We start from the raw sequence: 24,012 nt of genomic DNA on the forward strand, positions 1-24,012 counted from the left end.
CTACGAGGCTGCATTTGTGATGGATGAGGTCAGTCCTAAGATGATTCGAGCAGGAGTTGAAGAGGATCTTGAGGCCTGGAGACCCCTTAGGAGGCTGCTGCAACATCTTTTGGATGTGATCATCTGAACTTGGCTGGAAGTGGTAGGAGATTCTTCTTCAGGCAGTAACTTAGTGACCCTTTACTGAGTGCCCATCACGGTCAGGTCCTGTGCTGGACAGAGAGAACATGATGGTGAGGAAAACAGCGTGACTGCTGCTCTGATGGAGCTTTGAGTCTGAGCAGAAAGAGGAGGCTGAAATTGATCAGATAATTCACTGAGATGTATAATTGCCAAGGACAGTAATGCAGTGACAGAAAGGAAAATATGAGATCAAATAGACAAGGAGCTGTTGAGAAGGCGGTGGGTCAGGGAAAGCTCCCTGACAATAGTGATGCTGATGGTCAGGAACCATTAAAGCATGAAATGAATGAGGTTTTTCCAGACTGAGGGAGCCACCAAAGTGAAAGTCCTATAACAAGTCAGACCATGGTACGTCTGAAGGATGAGAAGTAGGCAGGTCGGCTGGGATGATGCTGAGTGGGGGAGATCACGGTAGGTAACAAGGTTGGAGAAGTTGTCAGGGGCCAACATTAGATAGGAACATGCAGTCCAAGCTGGGGACCATGGATTTTCTTCTAAAAACAATGGGGAAAATAAAGAAAAAAATTAAAAAGGAAAACAATGGAAAACAACCAGAGCCGTTGAGAGCAGAAGAGTGGTATGGTGTGACTTGCATTTCTGAAAGCTCAGTGTGGCCATTATGCCCAGAATGATCCCTACAGAGAAAAGAGTGGCGGTTAGGAGGCAGGTGCAGAAATGCAGGTGAGACATCAGGTAGGCACAGTCATTATGGTAGCACTGAAGAATAGAGAGGGGTGGATGGACTCAAGGCATTTTAGGAGGCAAAATCCATAGGTCTTGATGTTGGATTAAACGTGGGGTGAGGGATGTGGCAAGGTCTAGGAAGCTAAGCTTTTTGGATGGTGATGCCACTCAAGGAAAGAAGATAACTCTGGAGATAAACTGGATTTAGGAGTGAGATTATAGAGTTTGGTCATGGGTGAGCTGAGTACTTGGTGACTTGAGATATCCGGTAGGCCATGGCTTAATTGGGTTTGGAGCTTAGAGATACGACCTGCAAAGTCGTTGGCCTTTAGATGGTAATTGAAGAGGTGGATGTGAATGAGAGTGTCTAGGGAAAGAATAGAGAGTAGAAAATAGGGTTTAGGTGTAAAGAAAAAGGCACAGACTGAGAAACGTTAAGAGCTAAAATTAGTCTGGCTTGGTGATGATCATGTGAAGAGGGTGGGAGAAAAGCTGAGGCTTAGAATGACTTCTAGATTTTCTGTGTGTGTGATCGAGTGGGCGGTGGCATATTAACTGGCTAGCAATGACTTCTGTTTGGGACATACATTAAGTCTCCTACATATAGACGAGTTACGTCCCTAGTGCACGTTTGTTAAGTCCAACAAAGTTAGCCTAGGTACCCAACTATCACAATTCCCTATATAGTACTGTACTGTAATAGGTTTATAGTAGTTTTCACACAAATGGTACATAAAAACAAACACACAAAATAAAGAAAACATTTTTAATCTTACAGTACAGTACCTTGAAAAGTACAGTAGTACAACAGCTGGCATGCAGGGACTGGCATCGAGTGAACAGGCAAGTACCAGCTATATACCACTGCTTTTATGCTTGCTTCCGGACATCCTGGACTTGAAATAAAGATACTGTACTACCGTATGCTACACGGTACTCTACAGTAAAGTACACAAAAGCACAACTGCTTGTAGAGGATGCATGCATTGTGACAATGTATGCCAGACACGTGAACTAACTTATGTGACTGGACATGCAAATGTACGTTTACATCTTTGAAAGTTCACAACTTTAAAGTTTGTATGTAGAGGACTTACTGTACTGAATTTGCATAATTTGTAGACTGTGCAAATATTATTGCCATCATAAAGGACATATGGTTTTGCATTTTTATAGCTTCCCCCTTATAACTTTTTCACATCCCACCCCCAATAGAGAGGAGGAATGTGGGTTTCAGAGGATGATTGCTAAATATTGGTAGACAAGTGGGGAAGGGAAGACACGGAGAAAGACAAAGGGGTGGGGAGTCAATACAAGAAGACGGTTATAAAGTGGGGGGAGAGGGATAAAAAAAACTGAAGATAACAGGAGAGGAAGGGCAGTGAAGAATATGGAAGAGCAGGGTTGGAGGATGGAGGAGTGGAACCAAGGACAGACTATTAGGGTCACTATTTCTCTCTGTCTAGGTCTCAGGCCAGAGCTTTGCTTATCGCCTCTGCTTAAGAAGTGTATTGGATGACTAGGCAATGAGAATTTATTACACAACCTTGTCAGTTTATATTTATGTCAAATATATAATGGTGATGTGAACTCTCTTGGTAGCCCAGCTTCTAGATTTTTTTCCCTTAGCAATTCAATTATTTCTGGCTGAAAATATGCGCTTGTGGAGTGGTATTTTGTCATACCATGAGTTTTGTTTTTTCTTGACCAGTCTTTATTGAAGGTCTGCTAGGTGCAGTGTTTTCTTTATGTTATTATTGCATTCAAGTAGTTGGGACTGTTTCTAATACAATTTCATATGGGTATGATTTCTTAGCAGGGAAAGTGGGAAATGGAAGAAGAATCCCTAAGATCATTTATCCAAAAAACAATTCGATCGAAGTAAAACTTGGTGAGTAAACTTATTAAAGCCACTGAAACCAGTAAGGGCAGAAATCAATAAGTCCACACATCCTTGTGAAGTTTTCTGAGTTTCAAGAATGAAGAGAAATGCCATACAGATATATCCAGTTTCCAGCTTTGGATATACCCGAGTTCATCAGGAGAAGCATCAAAAAAAAAGAAAAAAAAATCACAAAGCTGAGGCTGGGGAAATTGTGCTATGAAAGGTCTGGCAGCAATCACTATGGGTCTAAATGATTACTGTAAATCTGTTCATGCAAAGACAAATCCTTCCTGAAAGAGATGATACGTAACATCAAACTACTATTAAGTAATGTTGATCAACAGTCCTGAGTTATAGTATCTCACTCTAGGAAGGATGTGAAAGGAGTAGGGGAAGTTATCATGTATTTTCCTTATTTTACATAGGAAGGGATCAATAAACACTGCCTCAGTTTGTGATCTAAGTGGAGAAAAAGGGACTCCAATAATTTTTTAAAATTTAAAGGTAATCACTAGTAAGGTAAAAATGTGTTGAGTACCTTCTAAAGAAAAAAATAAAGTTTTTATTAAAAGACAGATGGTCAGGTTGAGTAAAATGTTAAAATCCAATTATATGCTCTCCTCCAAAGATACCGATCTAAAAATACATGTCCTAGAAGATTAAAAATCAATGCATAAACAAGATATGCATAAGATTTGCATCCAATAGCAATAGAAAGAAATGATTCGCAATATTAATCTTTCAGTCTGATAATATATCTTTCAATGCAAAACAATTAAATGACAAATTGAATCATTTTATACTAATAAAAATTGTACCTCCCCAAATAAAAATATTTGTGTCAAATAGCAGTGCATCAAAATATATAAAGCTAAACTCAGAAATACAAGGACAATACAACAAGATAATACAATAGTTTCAGCTATTGTGGGAGATTTTAACATATGCTGGCTTTGACAAATTTGCTAGTCAAAGAAGGATCTAAAAATACTCCAGTAATAGATTAAGCATAACGCATTTAATGGATAGCACTCATAAACATCTATGAAAAACTCAGAGTCCCAAAAGAGGGAATTATACAGACCACATGGTATAATCACAATGCAGGTAATCTAGAAATTTAGAGCTAACGTCAAAACAATGATAAACCCAACAAAAAAGAAATCCACTAATTAAAAAAATTAAACAACAACAAATTCATCTTCTAATTATTTACTTTCTTGGTTAGATTAATGCCAAAGCCATTGGTATAGAATATTCAGAAAATAATGGCAGTAAAAACATATCAAATTTCATGGAATGTGACCAATGGTGCATTGTAAACAAACATGTATCGTTAAATATCATTATTATTAAGAATAAGTGTAGAAAACATTAAAATCCACAAGCTAACCATTTAACTGTATAAAAAAGAGCAACTAAACAACCCCATGGAAGGAAATAAAAAAGATAAGAGTAAAAATAATAAAGTTATTATAAGGAAAAAAACAAACAAATACAATTGATGAGTCCCAGAGTTGGTTCTGGGATAGAAGGGTTGGGGTGGGGGTCGGGTGGAAGAAAAAAAGAAGATAGAGGAACCGCCAACAAATCTAATCCCCAAATACAGAGAAATTCAAACATTAAAGACAGAAATGAGAAAGCTTATAAAGCAACACATGGGAAGGAGATGAAATCTACTCAATACTTAAAAGGCTCTGGCCCCACATGTTTCAAGGAGAGCTCTTTAGTTCTTTTGAACTTTCAAAGAAATAATAATACCCATAATAAAGGATGTTTGTCTACATATCACCCAGCATGTGCATATCCTAGTGGATTTCATAAACACCTAGAAAGGATAAGTATACCTGCTATTAACTCTCTTAATTAACTTTGATCCCCTCTCCTGTCTTTGAAAATTCTAGCCATCATGTTTAGATAATTAAGGGGGAAAAGATAAGCTAAGGGAGAGGAAGATAGTCATATAACCATTAAATATTTAAAATCTTCCCACAAACAAAATTCTGGGTTCAGTTGGCTTTAGTGGTGAATTCTACCAAGCATTTAATAAAGAGATAACATCAATTTTCAACAAATTGTTTCAGAGAGAAGAAAAAGAGGAAACAGTCCTTATCGCATTTTATAAGGTCAGGAAAACCTTGACACCCAAACCCAACAAGGACATTATTACAAAGGAAAATTTCAGGCCAAATGTCATTGATAAACACAAATGAAAAATTTAAAGCAAATTGCTAGCAAATTTATTTTAACAACATACATAAGGGACTAAGTTGGGGTTATAAGGAACAATACAAAGTTGTTTTGTATTAGATAATTCACCCTTTTATTTTGCATAAACAAACTAAAGGAGAAAAATAATATACTTACCTCATAGATACTGAAAAGTCATTTAGAAAACTTGAACTAGGAATTCATCATTTAAAAAAGCAAAACAAAACAAAAACTCTTTTAAAATTAGGAATGGAAGGGAATATCCTTAATCTGATTTTTAAAAATCTATTTTTTGAAACCTATAGAAACAATACACTCAAGACCAAACTATTGAACACTTTTTCTTTGTTTTGTGGAAGAAGACAGTCAAAATCTCAACAGATTTTGGTTTCTGTAGAATTTAATGTGTTGATTGTGACATTGGTATGAAAACTCAAAGATTCAATAACAGTTAAGACACTTTTAATGAAGAAGAACTGGATGGGAGGAGGAGTGATACCAGATTTCAAGATTTACTAAAAAGCTATGGTAATTTAGACACTATTCTGGTATGAGGATAGAACAGAATTAGAGGCCCAGAAATAGATCCATGTGTGCAAAGCACTTGGTTTTGACCAAGCTGACACTAGGGAGGAATAGGGAAATTGCGATATCTTCAATAAATGGTCCGGGACCATTGGATGTGATACTGAATAAAATGAGACTTTACCTGTTTCTCATGTCATTTATAAAAATAATTTCAAGTGAATTGTAGACCTAAATATGAAAGTCAAAACCATACATTTCTAGAAAAATACCTTCATGATTTGGGGTAAGGAAAGATTAAAAAAATGAAGAACATACAAGTTACTAGTTGAAGGAAAAAATTGGTGAGACCACATTAGAAATAAGAACTTCTGTTTATTAATAGAGTGAAAAGACAAGCCGCAGAGTAGAAGAATATACTTGAAATAAGTGAGCAAAGGTCTCGAATGCAGGATCTAGGCAGAGGTCCTTCCAAGTAATGAGGAGAAGTCTACCTGGTAGGAGGACAGACAAACCGCTTGGACAGACAACTCAAATAGAGGATGTCAACACGGCCAATAAAAGGGTTAAAAAGGTGCTCGACCAGGTTCAGTCTAGGGAGGTGCAACTTAAATTCACAACGTGATACCAGGACACGTACATCAAGATGGCTAAAGTAAATAGACTGACAATCCCAGGCACTGTGGAGTCTGTGCAGTAATAGGAGCTCTCACACTGCTGATGGGAGTGTCAGGTGGTACAGCTATTAGAAAACAGCTTGGTGTGTCTTTTCAAGTTGGAGCTATACATAACCTACAATCTCCCAATTTTACTGGTAGATAGGTCTGTGTACCCATCATGTACATGGTGTGTACACGTGAGGTATGTACACGTGTGACCGGGGAGACGTGCAGAAGAGAAGAGTTCAAAATGGCTGTAGGCACACGAGGCAAATACTGGAAACCGTGCCAGTGCGCATAGAGCACCGATAGGAGATATGAACAAGCACTAGTGCATTCTGTTGTCTGAATGGACTATGCTGATGTGCAAAAGCCTGGCTGAGCATCACCAACAAAGCATTGACCATTGGAAGCCAGGGTGCAGGGCTGAGGAGGAAGTGACAAAATACAAAATAGGGAAAGCAGGTGGGTGGCTTCGGGGGGTCTGGCAATATACAATTTTCTTGATGAGGTGATATGGGTATTTGCTTTGTAATAATTCAGTAACTTCACATTTATACTCTATACTTTTAACCATAACTGTTATATTTTACAAGTTTAAAAAAAAACTTAATACCACCTAGAATAAACAAAGTAGCTTGTTTAGAAGTACAGTAATGTTTTTACATGTCTTAAATAGATGGAATTTATTAGGCTCTTGGGGCAAAATAAAGTGAAATGTAAATTTATTAAACGTAGTGTGGGAATGTGTGTGGAGGCAGGATAAAGGAAAGAGGGAAACTGTACGGGTCACAAATGGTGACGTAGAAGCATCACTGGATTTGGAATTAGAAAACTAGAGTTCACGTCTCATTCCTTCCTCTAATGTGTGACCTTGGGCAAGGCACTTGATCTATCTGAACCTTACTGTTCTCATCTGTAAGATGGAGCTAACAGTACTGCCCCTTTTCTGCCTTGCAGGAATGTTTGAATGATATGCAGGCCGAAGGAGAAAACTAGTGTGAGGTGCTTTGTGAACGGTGAAGCTCTTTGCTAAGTTTACTGAGAGAAGAAGTAGTATGTGTACGTGTGCCTCTGATATTGTGGGGAATGTTGGTCTGAAGCTGGTGACATTTGACAGCGTATTCCAGGATGCCTATTGTCTCAGTACAATCGGCATCCTGGAAGGTCACGTGTCCTTGCCATCTCCATCCAGGGAGAGAATAAAGTACAGCAGATGAACATTGACCTCAGGGGGGCATTTTTGGTAATCGAAAGACATTCAAGGCTCAGAAGGAAGGTGCCTTTTTTAAGCAGGTCACCTCGGTAGGGTTTTCAATGCGTGTTTGTGAACTTGATTGTACAGGCTCCACCCTCATTGTGGACTGCAATATAACAGACACACGGGATAACACAAACCCACGCTGCTGGAGGGTCAATAACACCTTGGTCGATGTTTACTACAAGGAATCCAGACGAATTCAAGAAGGAATCGAGTAGGTGTCTTGCTTTTCTGGTTTCCCTAAAACCTAGCAAGAGTTTCTCCATCTAAATGATTTTGGTGCTGGCACTGCTTTTTTTTTTTTTTTAGGTAGCTCTCACTGCCTCTTCCTCACTCCTTTGGTTGTAACTTTCAAAGATCTTTTCAGTGCTGTGTGGCCAAGCATCTGGTTCAAAGAAGAGGCTCATATTACCAATCCTGCTTGCATCTTAGAGAGAGGAGGCAAAACAAAGTGTGGCTTCAAGCAGCAAGATCAGTTTCTCCCAGCTACTCCTCACAACCAGTCTCATTCCTATTTAGTTATATCATGAGCCATGGGCCTTCAAGGCTGAAATAGCAGAATGTGTCCAGGGACTCTTGGGAAGGTTGGTTGCATGATCACTAGCTAATGGAGTGGTGTAAAGCCAATTTATGATAGGTTAAGTGCAGTGCTATAAAACAGGACTAATGAAGTCAGAGGGCAGAAGAACTTGTGTTGGGGTCTGCAGTATAGTTAAGTTAGGGTGAGTGGAGAGGAATGGGGGAAGGCCCCTTAGGGCTGAGGGGGGTGTCTCTAATTAACAGGACCACACTTCTGCATCACTGTCCGGAAGAAAATGCAGATTTGGAGCTACACAGTCCATCAGCTCATTGAGCCAGTGGGGTAGTCTTAGGGTAAAATGCTGGGTCCAGGTGTTCTCCAGGAAAGAACTTTATTCTCCAGACAAAAGGTGATAACATATGTTGGGTAAATACAACTCACGTACGTATTAACGATTAGCTCTTTTCTTTTATAGGAACTACACTGTTTTTCAAGAACATATTTTTTACACCGTGAACATAACCTTCTTAGAAGTGAAAATGGAAGATTATGGCCATCCTTTCACATGCCATGCTGGAGTGTCTGCAGCTTACTTTATATTAAAACTCCCAGGTAATGTGCAGTGGGGTGCATTCTGCTCAGTGTTCCCAGTGATGGCAAGGAAACACATAGGGAAGACGAGTGACATTAAATTCTTGGTGTGAGGCAGCAGAATGGTATTAAATAGGAAATTTAATATGAAATCTAGATAAAAACTGATACCCTCTCTGATAATGTTCTCGGCTGTGACTTCACCGCAGTGTCCTAGGAAAGCTCCCTATTAATATGCACTGAGATTTGATGCATCAAAATTCTAGAAAATAGAAGTGTTCTTTAATTAAACCTTCTTGCTCAACATTTATAATCATGTGCTTGTGATTTTCAACTTTTAAGTTGTTTATTATAAATCATGTGATCTAAAAGTAAAACGCTAACATATTTTTGTCATGTAACTTTGTAAAATTATCTGTAGAGGTTGAATTCTGATATTTGAGTAGGAGGGCTTCAAACTCCATGTGTGTACACCAACTGAGCACTTGCCCTGAGCACTTACCACTATAGAGAGTGTACTGATTATCTGTTGGAGGTGATGGAACCAGAGAGTAGAGAGTGAGGGATGAAATCATAATCTCGAGAAAAATTTTCGATTCTTAAAAGTATCAGGGAACGTGTTGGAAGTACTTTGTAAGAGGTTTACCAAGCCTGTGGTTTACCAAGACAGCTTTTTTATAATTCTGTTAATACCAACTTTTTTTTTTTTTTGGAGAGCGACATACAAGAGAGAGGGCTTGACTGTGTCTCTTAAGGGTCAGTTAAATCCATGTTTGCGTGCATCTAGCTAAAGACCCACTAGTGTACATCCCCTCCTTTTGAATGGTGACCAGTAAGTGTGTGTCCACAGCAGTCTGCAGTCCTGAGTGTGCTCTTTACCGACCTCACTTCCATGATTGGAGGCCAAGGTCACTCTGTCCCCAGGTGTCTTTCCTGTGAGTGAGCACACAGCACCTCCCCTCCTCACTTTGGACCAAAGGGAGCCCTATTGAGTGCCTCAGGTAGAAGGAGTCTTGGCTCGCCAGCCATCGCTGTCCATTTTTCCTCTTCTCCTTTGGCTTTTCCTTATCACAGAAAGTCATTTGGGATCACTTTCTCCCAATCAATCATGTGCGTTCATCTCTCTCTCTGTGGTACATCTGGGTGATTCTTGAGATTCTATCCAGAGAGCCATGCTTTCTGCATCCTCCTCTCTGATAATCTCCCTTTTTCTCATGGTTTTAACCATCTTCCCTGTGTGGGTACAGACAAATTCCACATCTCCAATGACATTCTCCCTTCTCATGTGGCAACTCTGTGTTTCCAACTATTTACTGGACAGATTTTGAACTTTATATGAAAAGAATTATACCATAAGTTTTCTTTTATGTGTTGCTTCTCTTCTTAGGTTTACGGGGTTCATGGAGGCATCAGTGATGTAATGTGTAGCTGAAGTTCATTCATTTTTATTGCTGAATCCTATTATGTAGAATAACTAGGTTTCAGTGTGTCCATTCTTCTGTAACTAGGTGGTCATTGGAGTTGTTTCCAGTTTGGGACATGCTGCTATGGAAATCCTTGCATGTTGGTCCTAGTACTTCATGTAGAAACATTCCTCTGTGATACATCATTAGGAGTAAAATTGCTGGAGAGAGTAACTCAGGGTCTACCCCAGAGAAAAGAGGGGAACCTGAGTGTGCAAAGCCTTGGAGATTGCACAAGACCTGAAGTAGTTATAACTGAAATCTGTCCCAACCTAGACTGAGGATGACCAGTGTAGATTTCTATGTCAATACTGACTTATAGATAATAACTGCATGGGAGCACTGTGTTCAGAAGGATCCTGAGGCACAGTCCAGGCTCAGAGCAACTAATGATGTTATCAGTTAACACTTGCTGATGGTACAGGAGAAGGAAAGTGTCCTTTGCCTGCTTTGTTTTAGGTTAGTTAAGAAACCTGCACTTACTAAATTCATCTCTGTTCCTATCAACACTTATTTCATACCTCACATGCAATGTATATTTGGACATGTGCACTCTGTTTTGTTTTCTCTAAATTCTTAGGAACAAACCCTCTTAAATCCAAGCCTCTTGTTGGTTTACTTGGGACCAGAGGTAAGATTACAGCTTCTCCACTGGACTTCCTGATTTTTGTTGAAGACACCGCCAGGTGTGAATCATATTTGGTTCATCAGAAGCAGGGTCTCTGGAGAGTTGTTTGGGTTGCGTGTGCCCCTCTATGAATTTCCTTTAATCACTTGTTCTCAGCTAGCATCTCAGTTTAAGGCTGGTGGCAGGCCATATAGACCCAGATGGTAAATAGCACCTTAAATAGGGCCTTCGATAGGGCACCTGATGTCTCAACAGAGAGTTCTCCACTTATTTCAGTTTCAAAGCCAATACTTCCTTTGGACTGTTTGGAATTTCATTGTCTTTTAGCTCCGTTACACAGCAGAGGGTATAGATACTCCTGAATGCAGTGCGTGATCAACCCAAGAATTTCAGGCCATCGCTCCTGTCTACTTACCAGAGTCTTTTTGAATCTCATAAACATCCTGAGCATGGTCTTTTTATCATGACCACTTACAACACCAAGATCCCTGATGTGTACAATAAAGGTCCCCAGACACAGGTCTTCCCACAGGGAGAGGTGGCACTGTTACTCCAAGAGCTGGTAAAGGGCAAAGAAGTGGAGGATGGCAGTGGGGAGGAGATTCCATCCAATGGTTAGAAGCTAGAGGTTCAAACAAATGGTCAGGACCAAATGAGCACCTGGGTGCAGAGCAGATCCACTTGGCTGTGCTGGGACTTAATCAATGGATTAATTTCAGGGGCACAGAATGTGTTTTTAGTTATTGTGCTTTATCGTGCCGTGTATTTGAAGACATACGAGCGCACATAGGGATTTCTTTGCAAAATGTTTGCAACATGGTGTGGCCTAGGGCAGATTGTGATTGGCTCTTTGGTAAGGTCCCCACCCACTCCCCTCCACCCGCCTACTCACACACACTTTCCAGTGGGGACCAGAGGACCCGTGAGGCGGCCAGTGAAGGAAGTGGTGGGTGTGCGGTGGATTCTAAGAGTGGGGAGGATTTCTCTTCCTCTCGCCCTCTTCCTCTTTTCTAGTTCTCTCCTTCCTAGAGCCTCCTTCTTTGACAGCATAGCTGTGGGCTGCGGTAAGGCAGAAAGCTGGGCTGTTCCTCTTCTCGGATATGTAGGAGCTTGTTTCCAGGGGCTTGGAGTTCCAGAGAAACAGGTTCTGCTCCTTGGTCAGCTCCTGCCCACTGCTTTTGCCTTAATTTCTCAGCAGTGTGCTCACAAAAGAGAGCAGGGTGTACACGCCCTTCCTGAGACCATGTCTCACAGACAGGTGCCCAGCCTGGCCTCTGCTGGCCCAGAGGGGATGAGGTGGGGGTTTGACTCTCAGCCAGTCTTATGAAGCCACGGGGATGGTGTCCAGGGGAGGCAACTGACGGCTCTTTATTTATGACAAGAGTCCTGCTGGTCAACTTTGAGTGACTGGGAAGGTGGTTACAATAGTAATATAATCAAGAATGTGCTCAATATCTATTAAAAAAAGAGTAGATAACATGCGTATGTATAACCGAATCACTTTGCTGTATACCTGAAACTAACACAACATTGTTAATCAACTGTACTCCAATATAAAATAAAAAGTGAAATTAAAGAAAAACCCAATATATAGATTATCAGCAGTAGGTGAAAGAGAAAAAAATAATAATAATCAAGAATGTGCAACAGAACCACCAGGGGAGCTTTCCCAGTACACGTTCTCAGGCTCCACCCCTGGAGAGTCTAGCATTGAGTAAGGAGGACTTGGCCAGGTGTGCTGTGACAGGTTAGCAGTCTTCCTGTCAGAGCAATGCCGCATCCACCATCCGGAGCTAGGGGTCTGCAGAATTTCCCTCCCCAGGTTCCCAAGAGCACATCTTCTCCCTCAAATTCATGGCCAAGACCAGCTTTTTCTACTCCCCAAACCTATTATTTAACTGTAAAGAAATATGTAAGCTCTCTTATTGACATCTAATATCCATTTGGCTTATGTGATGGGATCTGAATAAGTGTATAATTGACTCTTTGTAGTATTATTATTTTATTATTTCCTTGGGTTTTCTTTTGCTGTCATTTGTAGTTCCAGATTTTCGAGCTTACTTGATAGGAGGGCTTCTCGTCTTGACCAGCGCGGCAGTGTCTGCCGTGTGTATCTACAACGTTTTTAAGATCGACATTGTACTTTGGTATCGAAGTGCCTTCCATCCTGCAGGGCCCATAGAAGGTGAGTGTGTGTAACCAATGAAAAATTCGTTGTCGTGGAATCTGCTCGTCCATATAACCATCGTGAATATACCTGATCATCTTTACTAGCTTGCCTTTCATGTGGTTGGCACATGCAGAGGAAAGCATCTCCCTGGGGCTTCTCATACTTTAGAGAAATGATGTGCCCACAGGCAGCAGCACAGCAGCATCGCATAAGGCTTGCAGGCTAGGACTGACCAACAGATTACCTTCTGGCTGCCACTGCAACCGTTGTAGGAGGGTTCTGATGTCCGCCAGTGTTTGCAAAAGACACAAATTTCTCCTAGAATGTGTACCATGAGTTCCATCCATGATACACCTTCAGCACAGCAGATGTGCGCCCAGGATTTATGTTACAGACAGCGAGGATGTTGCCTGTGTTTGCAGCTCCAGCTGGGGCCTGTACAAAGGTGCCGGAGAGATTTAAGTCTCCTGCTCTCAAGTTTGGAGGGAGACAGACCTGAGTTTGAACTTGCGTTCTCCACTTACTCCCTGTGTGATTTAGGCATTTAATTCTCTTCTCTTTCTCAGATATAGGTGGAAGGAAAGGAGGGAGGGAGGGGAGGGGAGGGAACATGATCAGAGCCTGCCTCGCAGAGTCCTGTGGGAGTAGCTGAGTTGAAGTTCAGGAAAGCGCCGAGGGTCCCGGGGTGCTGGGGCTTCCCTTGTCTGAAAGTCCAAGCCAGCTGTCCCTGACGCTGTGCCTTGCCTGGGAGTTCAGTTTGGTGTGGGGAGCCGTGTCCTGCCAGCGCTAGTCACCAGAGAGGTGCCCCGTGTGACCCTGGATCTGAGGATCAGGATTTCGCATCATTGTGCTTTTAACTCTGTGCTGTTTTCACTGTATCCCAGAATGGATGCGATCTATCAAGGCCTCGAGAAAAAGTAATACATCTGCTCTAATGTCTCCTGATTGGATAGAAAAAGTCATACATGGCTGAGAGAGGTCTGTGCAGCTTTCCTGCATGGAGATACACCAGCGTATCCCTTTCAAGTCCGTAGACTTGCGGGTAGACTTGCGGTGCTGAGGGGAGCTCAGGAAGTGGGCGTCCAAGCACGTTTTAGGAATTCCTATTACAAAGAAGGATGGTATTCACACAAAGTGCCTGCTTTGCATATAAAAACCACGTGTTTGTCCACATGTTTGATAAAGCACAGGCATCTTAACTTGAAGTTTAAGTTAAATTTCAGAATTCAAAATTGGTGGCCCTTGAAGCAACCTGGAAAACAATGAATTTTTTTTTTTTTATGGCAAAATTCACTTGTGGAAATCGGCTTTGCACATTCAATGCAAGCTGAAACTCTTTTATTGCTGCGGGCGGTCAGCTGGGCTCTGGTCCACGTAGAACCTCTCCCGTGCATCTCCTGCATCTGTTTGAGAAGAGACCTCAGGGAAGCACTGCTGCGTGTCTTTTCTGACACAGAGATGCTTTGTTTGTTGACTGACAGGGGACTGTGTGGACTTAGTGGTGTCCCCGGAATTCCCTTTCTGGCTCACTGGGATCCCTGGAGCGTGAGTGCTGAGTGCATGGTGAAACCGCCATAAGTGAGGTCAAGTGTAGCAGAAAGAGAAAAAAGAAATCGTGCCTCACCCTGAGCAGGGGAGGCCGGACAGAGGGGTGACTCAGGGAGCCCCACCCTATGCTCAGACCAGACTTCTGCCCAGATTCGGAACCAGCGGCCGGAGGATTTGGAGATGGGAACCTATTGTCAGCCAGCAGTCTTCTTCCTTTTAAGTCAGAAAAGTACATGTGCCCTTTGTGATTAAATTCCTCCAGCTCAGTCTCAGAGAATTGCCCTATGAGTCCCCTTTGAGTGTGACTTCAACAGTGAGTTAGTGATGAGACTCTGAGATGAGTCCCAGATGCTGTTTCCAGCTTTATGTCCCTTGAGGATATTTTCTGGTTAGCTGGGAACATGTGGAGTAACGGACAGCAAATACAAAAGAGGAAGAGAAAATGTGTCCTTCTCGTGATAAGTTGTTTATTCCAACTAGATTCGTCAAGCTGTAGATGTGCTTAATAATTAGGTGTGTATAACTCACAGTTTTATTGAGTCATGGACAGGCCTGGCTAAAGTCCAAGAGTTCTGTGTATCGTCTATTCAATCACAGGAGGGACTTTAAGAAGTCTTCTGCCTGGTGTACACGTGTGTACACAAATATAAGGATAGGTTTACAAATCTACTGGAGAGGTATGTATATTCCTCACCTGATTTCAGATAGGTTTGTGGGGAATATACCTGTAGAACAGACAGTTAAAAACAGAAACAAAATAGCTACAGTGAATAAAAAGTAGAATGGTAACGTAAGCGGGGGATGCGGGGAAGAGTTACTGGCTCATCTTGGATGGTTTTTAAAGATGCTCTTGCTTTTAGAAGTGAAAGCAATGCCATGACAAGGTTCATGGCACTGTTTACACAAACCTTTCATTCACTCATGAGAGCACATGGCTTTTTCTGGACCAGTCTCCCAGGAAAATTGTTTTGTCACTAGCTCTTGCTTTTTTTAAAAAAAGTAATTAATTAATTAATCTATTTATTTATTGACCATGTTGGGTCTTCGTTGCTGTGCGCAGGCTTTCTCTAGTTGCAGAGAGCGGGGGCTACTCTTCGTTGTGGGGTGGGGGCTTCTCATTGCGGTGGCTTCTCTTGTTGTGGAGCATGGGCTCTAGGCATGCCGGCTTCAGTAGTTGCAGCACATGGGCTCAGTTGGGCTCAGTAGTTGTGGCTTGCGGGCTCTAGAGCAGAAGCTCAGTAACTGTGGCGCACAGGCTTAGTTGCTCTGCAGCGTGTGGGATCTTCCTGGCCCAGGGATCAAACCCATGTCCCCTGCATTGGCAGGCGGATTCTTAACCACTGCGCCACCAGGGAAGTGTGCGCTAGTTCTTGTTTTTAAAGGGTGTGATGTAATAAACTTCGCTTGCAGCAGCATTCCCGTGGTAAATATAAAAGCATATTTAATGTGGCTTTTCTCCTAGTGTTTTCAATGCATGTTAGGGCAAAAACGCCAAACACTCATGCAATTCAGTAAGAGCACTTACCTGAAGGCCAAATTGATTCCATCTGATTTTTCCACGGGACCAATTTGATCAGGTTTAAAATTTAGTGATGTATTGAGAGAAATAGGCAATCAAATAATCTTTCGGCAAACTTTCATAAACATTAAGTTGTGCAAACAAATGACTCTTTTTGCCAACAGCCGATGACGGTGTATGCAGATGCTTTAACATCAAAAGTAGGGATGAATCTCCTTAGAAAATGAAAGGAACTTCGCCAGAACCTGGAAGCACTGTCTCCCCACCGTTACACAGAGAAAGCAGGGCCCCCTTTCTTCAGGAAACTAGCAGGTCTAGGTCTCTGTAAGTTTCTTGATGATGTAGACAGTTTGGGGGTGGGGTGGGGAGGTCCACCTTATTGTTATTTGTTGCTATTCACTGTTATTTCCTCAATTCCTGCCCAGTTACTGTGGCTAGGAATCAAATTACCTCAAAACTTCATGGCATAAAACCAGCACTTACTCTGCTTGTGGATTCTGCAGGTCAGGAGTGTGGACCAGCACAGTGGGGGTGTCCTGTCTCAACCCCATGATGTCTGGGGCCTCAACTGCAGGATCAGCAGCTGATTTTGGCTGTTGACCAGTGGCCTGGGCTCCTCTCCAAATGATCTCTCTGTGGGGGCTACTACCTTGGGTTTCCTCACAGCATGGTGACGGCTTCCAAGGGGTCGTGATTCAAGAGCAGGAGAGCCAGGTGAAAGCCATAGTGGTTGTTTGTTTGTTTAATGACTCAGATCCTGAGTTTCTAATATCAGTTCTAACCGTGCTCATTTGTCAAGGCAGCTGCAGCATCTTACCCAATTCTAAGGGAAGGGAAGCAGATTCCACCTCTTTGTGGGGAATGGCAATGTTTGGAAAGAGCATGTGGGACTGGAAATACCGCTGGGGCTATTTTTGGAAAATACAGTTGCCCAGAATGAACCAGGGATGAGCTATGTGACGCTTCCTGCTTCTAATTTAATCAGTCAAGCCTCTGTAATGAAGCCTCCATAAAAACCCAAAAGGACAGGGTTTGGGGAGCTTCTGGGCTGCTGAGCAGGTAGAGTTTGGGGAGAATGGTGCCCCGAAGAGGGCGTGGAAGCTCTGCACCCCGTCTCCATCCTTTGCCCTGTACATCTCCTCATCTGGCTCTTGATTCATATCCTTTAAGATCCTTATATAATAAGTCAGTGGTCTAGTAAGTAACATGTTTCTCTGAGTCTGTGAGTTGTTCTAGCAAATTAATCGAACCCAAGGGAGTCGTGGGAATCTCTGGTTTATAGCCAGTTGGTCAGGAGTCCAGGTAACAACCTGGACTTGCTCTTGGTACCCTGAATTAGTGTTACCTGCTCAGGTTCTGCTGCTCATCACTTGAAAGCCAATACTTGAGAGACAAGGGTTGGTTGGAAAATGAAAGGGTGCTTTATTCAGGAGGCTGGCAACCAGGGGAGAAGTTGAACCAGTGTCCCAGAACCAACCCCAAAGATTCTGCTCAGCCATGAAAGTGTTAAAGGGAAAAGGGGAAGTAATCTCAATCATTGAGAAAGGGGGTCAGATTCTTTGCCATCTTGTCTACTCCTCTTGTCTTTCTTTAGATGCTCTCTTGTTTACACAGTCTGCTTGTGAGATTACTGAAGGGGAAGCTAGGGAAGAGATCTGTCATCTGTTAATTACTTATTCTTCATTTCTACTTATTTAATCTAAGAGAAGAATCAATAAGTTAGGCTAGGCATTTTGTGATCAAAAGATTTGAAAGTTGTGCTTTGGCCTGAGGTTAGTCAAGCATGGAGGTACCTGGTGTAAAGGTTAAGTTAAAATATAGCTTTGCTAGAGTGACAGGACAAAAGGACCTCCTGCAGAGAGCTGCTAGAGTTGCTTCCTACAAAGAGCTGCTTCCTGCAAGGAGCTGCTTCCTGCAAGGAGCTGCTTCCTGCAGGGAGCTGCTTACTTTGAGGGGGTGGTCGTTGGAACCTCCAGTTTGCAGCTGGTTGGTCAGAAGTATAGGTAACAATCTGAAGTGGAGTGTAATCTTGTGGGACTGAGCCCTCTAACTGTGCAATCTGATTCTGTCTCTGGGTAGAAAGTGTCAGAATGGAGTTGAATTCTCAGACACCCTGCCAGCATCCAAGATTTGTTTGTAGGTGTGAGGAAGCCTCTTTCCTATTGCAGTAGGGTCTGGGAACCCTTTTCAGGGACCCAGTCATATGAGGTGAGGGGCCCACATTTTTGTGAGTTTTACTTCCAGAAACCTGACCAAGTTCTGATGGTAAATATCAGAGGAAAATCCCTTTTTGTGCTTCCAGCATGGGGACTGGAGAAAGAACCGTTTTGAAAGACACCAGAGCATTCTGTTCTTAACAAGTTCTGCCTCAGGATACTAGTTAATGAGAGCCTAACCTGCTGGGGTTATCATGGCCTGACAGACCTGGGCAAAGGGAAATACCAAACTCCAGCCCATCTAGCCATCCTGCCCCCCCAAGAGGGGTGAAACATTTGTGAAGTTTGTAGTCCAGAGGATAGGCTCTCTGAAAGACTGAGATCTAATCATCAGACTATAGAACACTTCCCCTCTCCCCACTCCTCACCACCACATTGCTAAAGGCCTATTTACAACAATTTCTTTTACCTGGTACACATCCAGCTATCAAGAAAAGTTATAAGGCCTACAAAAGGGCAAAAATCACAATTTGAAGAGAGAGAGCACACACTAGAACCAGACATGGTGGGGATGTTGGAATTATCAAACTGTGAATGTAAAACAACTATGATTAGTATGCTAAGGACTCCAATGGATAAAGTAGACAGCCACAAGAACAAATATAAGCAGATGGAAATACTAAGAAATAACCAAAAAGAAATGCTAGTGATTAAACAGAAAAGTAACAAAAATGAAGAATGCTTCTGATGGGCTTATTAATAGACTGCACATAGCTAAGAGAATCTCTGGGCTTGAGGATACCTCAGTAGAAACCTTCAAAACTGAAAGGCAAAAAGAACAAAGACTGAAAAAAAACAAAAACAAAAACCCAGGCAGAACAAGATGTCCAATGACTGTGAGACAATTACAGAGAATGTAACATACATGTGATGGAAATACCAGTAGGAGGAGAAAGAGAGGAACAGAAATATTTCAAACACTAATGACTGAGAATTTCTCCAAATTAATGTCAGACACCAAACCACAGATCCAGGAAGCTCAGAGGACACCAATTATGATTAATACCAAAAACCAACCAACAAACAAAACTACACGGAGGCATGTCATTTTCAAACTACAGAATAAAAGATAAGGAAAAAATTCTGAAAGAAGCCAGAGGAAAAAGACACTTTACTTCTAGAGAAACAAAGATGAATTATATTCAACTTATCCTCAAAAAATCATGCATGAAAGAAGAGAGTGGAGTGAAAATTTAAAGTTGAAAGAATGAGATGCAGTGAGTGCTTGGCACCAAGTCAGCCAACCGGGCATCCTGAAGTCACTGAACCCAACCAAGCAAAAATGACATCATGATAGCAACTCAGATTTTCACATTGTTCATGTAAGATAATTTGGTAGGAATAATGTTACAAGCTTGTCCCACTTCCTTTTCAGACGGGAAGCTGTATGATGCGTATGTCTTATACCCCAAGCCTCAAAGAGAAAGCCAGAGCCATGATGTGGACACTCTGGTGTTGAAGATTCTGCCTGAGGTGCTGGAGAGGCAGTGTGGATACAAGTTATTTATATTTGGCAGGGATGACTTTCCTGGACAAGGTATGTTTTAAATGAGGTATAAAAATAACAAATGAATGAAATGGAAAGGAGCTGTACTTCCATGGTGGTCCAGTGATTAGGACTCCATTCTTCTACTGCAGGGGCCACAAATTCGATCCCTGGTTGGGAAACTAAGATCCCACACACTACGATGTGGCCAAAAAAAAAAAAAGGAAAGGAACCTCTCCTTTCCTTCACTTTACAAACTATGCTTGCCTTCCCCGTGGGACCACAGGGAGCCATTCACCTTCCCTGCCCACAGCCCCTGAGCCAAGGAGGTTAGGACCAAGCTCTTTTCTCTCTACAGCAGGATAATTGGGATTCCTGATTGAAATCATGTGACTTTCACTTTGGGTAAGGATGTGGTTGACCCATTTGTGTGAACAGCTGGTCGATGACCTACATAGCCTTGGCTAAGAGACTGAAAAAGAGACAACTGGTCATTTGCTGTCACATTCTTGAGACTAACCACTGAGTATTTTCTGTTGGTTTGAATATGTAAATCAGCTCATGTTTAAAGCTGGTTTTATAAACTTCGACTCCCTCCAACCCTGCCTGACCTAAATAAAATAGAAGTTATTTATTTCTCACATTTAATGGGAGAGTAGCTTTGGGAAATGCAGTTAACATTACTGAACCTCAGTTGTCTCCTCTGTCAAATGGGGATGAGAGTGCTTCCTTGACTCAGTTGAGAGAATTAAATAAGGTAAAACCTGAGTAGGGACCAGTTGGGAGCTTAATACATATTAGACACTCAACAGATGAAAATGTCTCTTTTATCCTTATATGCTCTCTTTCCTAGAAGGCAATACAGTAAACAGATGATATTTGAAATATCACCAGGAAACCAAGATTACAACTTAGTGGACTGTTCAGGGTCATTTTAAAAGGTTTCTAAGTACGTTGGATTTGTAGGCTGCTCCTATTCATAGCTTATCATGTCTTTTCAAGTTATGAAATCATCCTCCGTGAGGAAATGAAAATGTGATCCAGTGCTTGTTGCAAACATGTAGAAGAGCTCTCAATTCATAAGCACATCAATATTCAATCATTCGTTCATTTCTTTTTTTAAAATTAATTATTTATTTAGGCTGCATTGGGTCTTTGTTGCTGCGCAGGCTTCCTCTAGTTGCGGTGAGTAGGGGCTACTCTTCATTGCAGTGGATAGGCTTCTCATTTGCAGTAGCTTCTCTTTGTTGTGGAGCATGGACTCTAGGGGTGAGGGCTTCAGTAGTTGTGGCTTGTGGGCTCTAGAGCACAGGCTCAGTAGTTTTGGTGCACAGGCTTAGCTGCTCTGCAGCATGTGGGATCTTCCTGGACCAGGGATCGAACCTGTGTCCCCTGCATTGGCAGGTGGATTCTTAACCACTGCAGCACGAGGAAAGTCCCTCATTCATTCATTTCTTCAACAAATATTTGCGGAGCACCTGCTGTGTGCCAGGTAATGTTGTAGGCACTAGAAATATTAAAATAAACCAAAGAGAAGAAGGACGTGCTCTTGCGGAGGTTACAGGCTATTCTTATATCCTGAGAATAAGGAGGATATAAAATTTGGTCTTTATTTCTAAAAAAGACCAAGCTTTATCCATATCCCCACCCTTCCCCAAGAAATACTTAGGATATGTTATTTGTTTCAAGTGAGTCTTATAAGTTCTGGTCATTTAAATAGCTATGAAGCACAAGAGGAAAACACAAATTAAGATTAGTACAACACATGTGTCCTATCCTTTAAAAGTCTGTTATTTTTTTTGAAAAAAAAAACAAAAAACAAAAAACATTTATCCTCTAATTATACCAGACCTTCAGCTAAGTTTGGAGATACCAAGTTAGACATGAAAAAAATGGGAATTATAACAGATACGTACACATATGTAACTAAATTACATACTATGAATTTAACGTTTGGCTTTAATCCAGAATCTTTATTTTAAATATCCCCATAGTTTACTATAAAACAGGCAGTACATAGACTTTTTCAACAGAATAGTTAATTCAGATAGTGCATTCTGGAAATTATGGATCTTTTTCAAGAAAGAAAACTCTTTACTAAAAATTTATTTATTTAGGGGGAGAAAATCCTAGAAACCCTGTCCTTGCCATAGGGATGCTGATTTGGGGGAATAAAAAGACAGAAACAAAACAAACAAACAAAAAGACATGGTAAGGTCCTTGTCCTGAGTAGTTCAGGGTCTGTGGCTGTTTTAATCCTGAGATGTTCTGCATCTTCTTTCTCAATTTCCAGCTGTGGTCGAGGTCATTGATGAAAATATTAAACTGTGCAGAAGACTGATCATCATCATCGTTCCCGAAGTGCTGAACTTTGACCTATTAAGGAACATGTCAGAAGAACAGATCGCAGTCTACAATGCTCTCATCCAGGACGGGATAAAGGTCATTCTGATTGAACTGGAGAAGGTCAAGGACTATACAGCCTTACCGGAGTCCATTCAGTACATCAAACAGAAGCATGGGGCCGTCCAGTGGAGTGGGGACTTCACCGAGCAGTCACAGTGTGCGAAGACCAAGTTCTGGAAAGAAGTGAGGTACCGCATGCCCCCTAAAAGGTGGCCACCTTCTCCGCCTGTCCAGCTGCTAAAGCACTCGACCTTTGACCTCACAGCCAGCAAGTGTGAGGCCAACGTGGGGTTCATCACCCCGTGATGGAGAGTTGTTCGTCACGGGGTGGGTCACAGTTAAACAAGGACGCATTGCATTGGGGCTGTTGGCTTTGAGCTTGCTGTTGTGTACTTGTGGAGAGGCCTGTGCTTACTTGCTCATTAGCTCAGAGCTGCTTCTTTAGGGAAGGACATCACCTCTCCAGAAGCCCTCGTTAACTGGCTGGCTCTGAACCCTCACGAACACTCGGGAGCTCGGAGTATTGGCGTTTGAGCCCCCGGGGAAGGGACACAGAGGGTTGTAAAGTCGCAGTTCAGCTGTCAGGAGGTTTGGCACATGGAGTGGCCCCCATAGGGCTGGGTTGTCAGGATACACAGCGCAGTGTGGGCTTGGGGAGGGCTGGCAAAGGTAGTGGCCCTCACTCTTCATGCCTGACCAGTGTGCAAGGCCTTTGTTCTCAGGGAATATTTGCTGTGTCTCTGAGCCCCTCTCACTCCTCAAGTGCAAATAAATAGCTGTGACCTTGCAGTCTGAGCACCTTGACACCGGAAGCTACATGGAGATCACCTAGACCAGTGGGGACCAACTCTGGTGCCACTGGGTTTGCCCGTTAATTACCCTGCTGGTGGGCCCCATGCTTTGAAAGACTTCACCTGTCAAACCAAAATAAGTAATAACTCACTTATTTTTCCAGCTGGCCTCTGTAAGCCAGAATTCTGAGCCACATGTGATAGATGCAGTTACCACACCAATATGACGTAGTTCTAGTCCAAGTAAATAAAGTCATCTTTCAGGTAGCCCGTGCACTCCCATCATGGGTCAGTTTTTGATATAACAAGTCACAAAGACTTTTGAGACTATAAAATAGCTATAAACTCTTATCATTACTGTCAAAGACCCTAACTGCAGGAGCTTTGATATAGTCCAACTCTCTTAGCCTGTGGTTGACAACAGCCTTCAGAGGTGGCTGCTATGGTCAGAATATTCCTGTCCCCAAAACTCACATGTTGGAATCCTAATACCCCATGTCATGCTTTAGCAGGTGGGGTTTTTGGGAGGTGATTAAGTCGTGATGGAGGAATCCTCATGGATGGGATTGATGCTTTTATGAAAGAGACCCCAGACACTTCTTTGCCCCTCCCACCATGTGAGGACATAGTGAGAAGTCAGCAATCTGAAAGAGGGACCCCACCCGACCATGCTGGCAGCCTGGTCTCAGGCTCCCAGCCTCCAGAACGCTGAGAAATAAATTTCTGTCATTTATAAGCCCCCAGTCTCTGGTATTTTGTTATAGCAGCAGTGCAGACCAGGGCATGGCCCTAGTGAAGACTCCTAGAGGCTGGAGCGGGTCAGCCTATGGGTGGGACAGGACATGTGTCAGGACCAGGGGAGCAGCAGGGGTGAGTAGGGAGGGGGGAGGAGCAGGGTGTGTTGGGGGAGCAGGATCTGGTGGGCCTGTGCCCTTCTTCACAGGCCATGGATGGTGGGGAGTGTCTGGCGGGATCTTAGGTGATCAGGAGCCCACTCTGATCTTTCAGGGTTTATGCTCCGGGGTGACCTAGCCTTGTACACTTGTTATCATCATACTCAGGTCCAGAATCAACATCAACCCACTGTTTGTTTTCTTTCTATTTGCTCTTTAAAATTTTTTAAGTTATAATACAAACTTGACCATCTTAACCACTTTTAAGTGTGCAGTTCAGTGGCATTAGGTACATTCACAGTTTTACAACCATCTGTACCATCCAACTCCAGAACTTCCTCATCTTCCACAATCGAAACCCTGTCCCCATTAA

The 24,012-nt window shown here is 42.4% G+C and overlaps 1 protein-coding gene across 13 annotated transcripts in view; it reads left to right on the forward strand.

Annotated features, from left to right (window-relative positions):
• Positions 1–23,492, forward strand: part of IL1RL2 (interleukin 1 receptor like 2) — a 35,257-nt gene extending 11,765 nt beyond the window's left edge. For all 13 annotated transcript variants that reach the window (XM_057743179.1, XM_057743186.1, XM_057743178.1 and 10 more), the window contains 6 exons: positions 2,684–2,758; positions 7,493–7,622; positions 8,404–8,540; positions 12,652–12,795; positions 19,439–19,600; positions 21,843–23,492. In XM_057743179.1, coding sequence (XP_057599162.1) covers positions 2,684–2,758; positions 7,493–7,622; positions 8,404–8,540; positions 12,652–12,795; positions 19,439–19,600; positions 21,843–22,261 — 1,067 coding nt within the window. In that variant the 3' untranslated portion in view covers positions 22,262–23,492. The remainder of the gene's footprint in view (positions 1–2,683; positions 2,759–7,492; positions 7,623–8,403; positions 8,541–12,651; positions 12,796–19,438; positions 19,601–21,842) is intronic.
• The last annotated feature ends 520 nt before the right edge of the window (positions 23,493–24,012 follow it).

Source organism: Hippopotamus amphibius, chromosome 7 (genome assembly GCF_030028045.1).
Source record: "Hippopotamus amphibius kiboko isolate mHipAmp2 chromosome 7, mHipAmp2.hap2, whole genome shotgun sequence".
NCBI lineage: Eukaryota > Metazoa > Chordata > Mammalia > Artiodactyla > Hippopotamidae > Hippopotamus > Hippopotamus amphibius.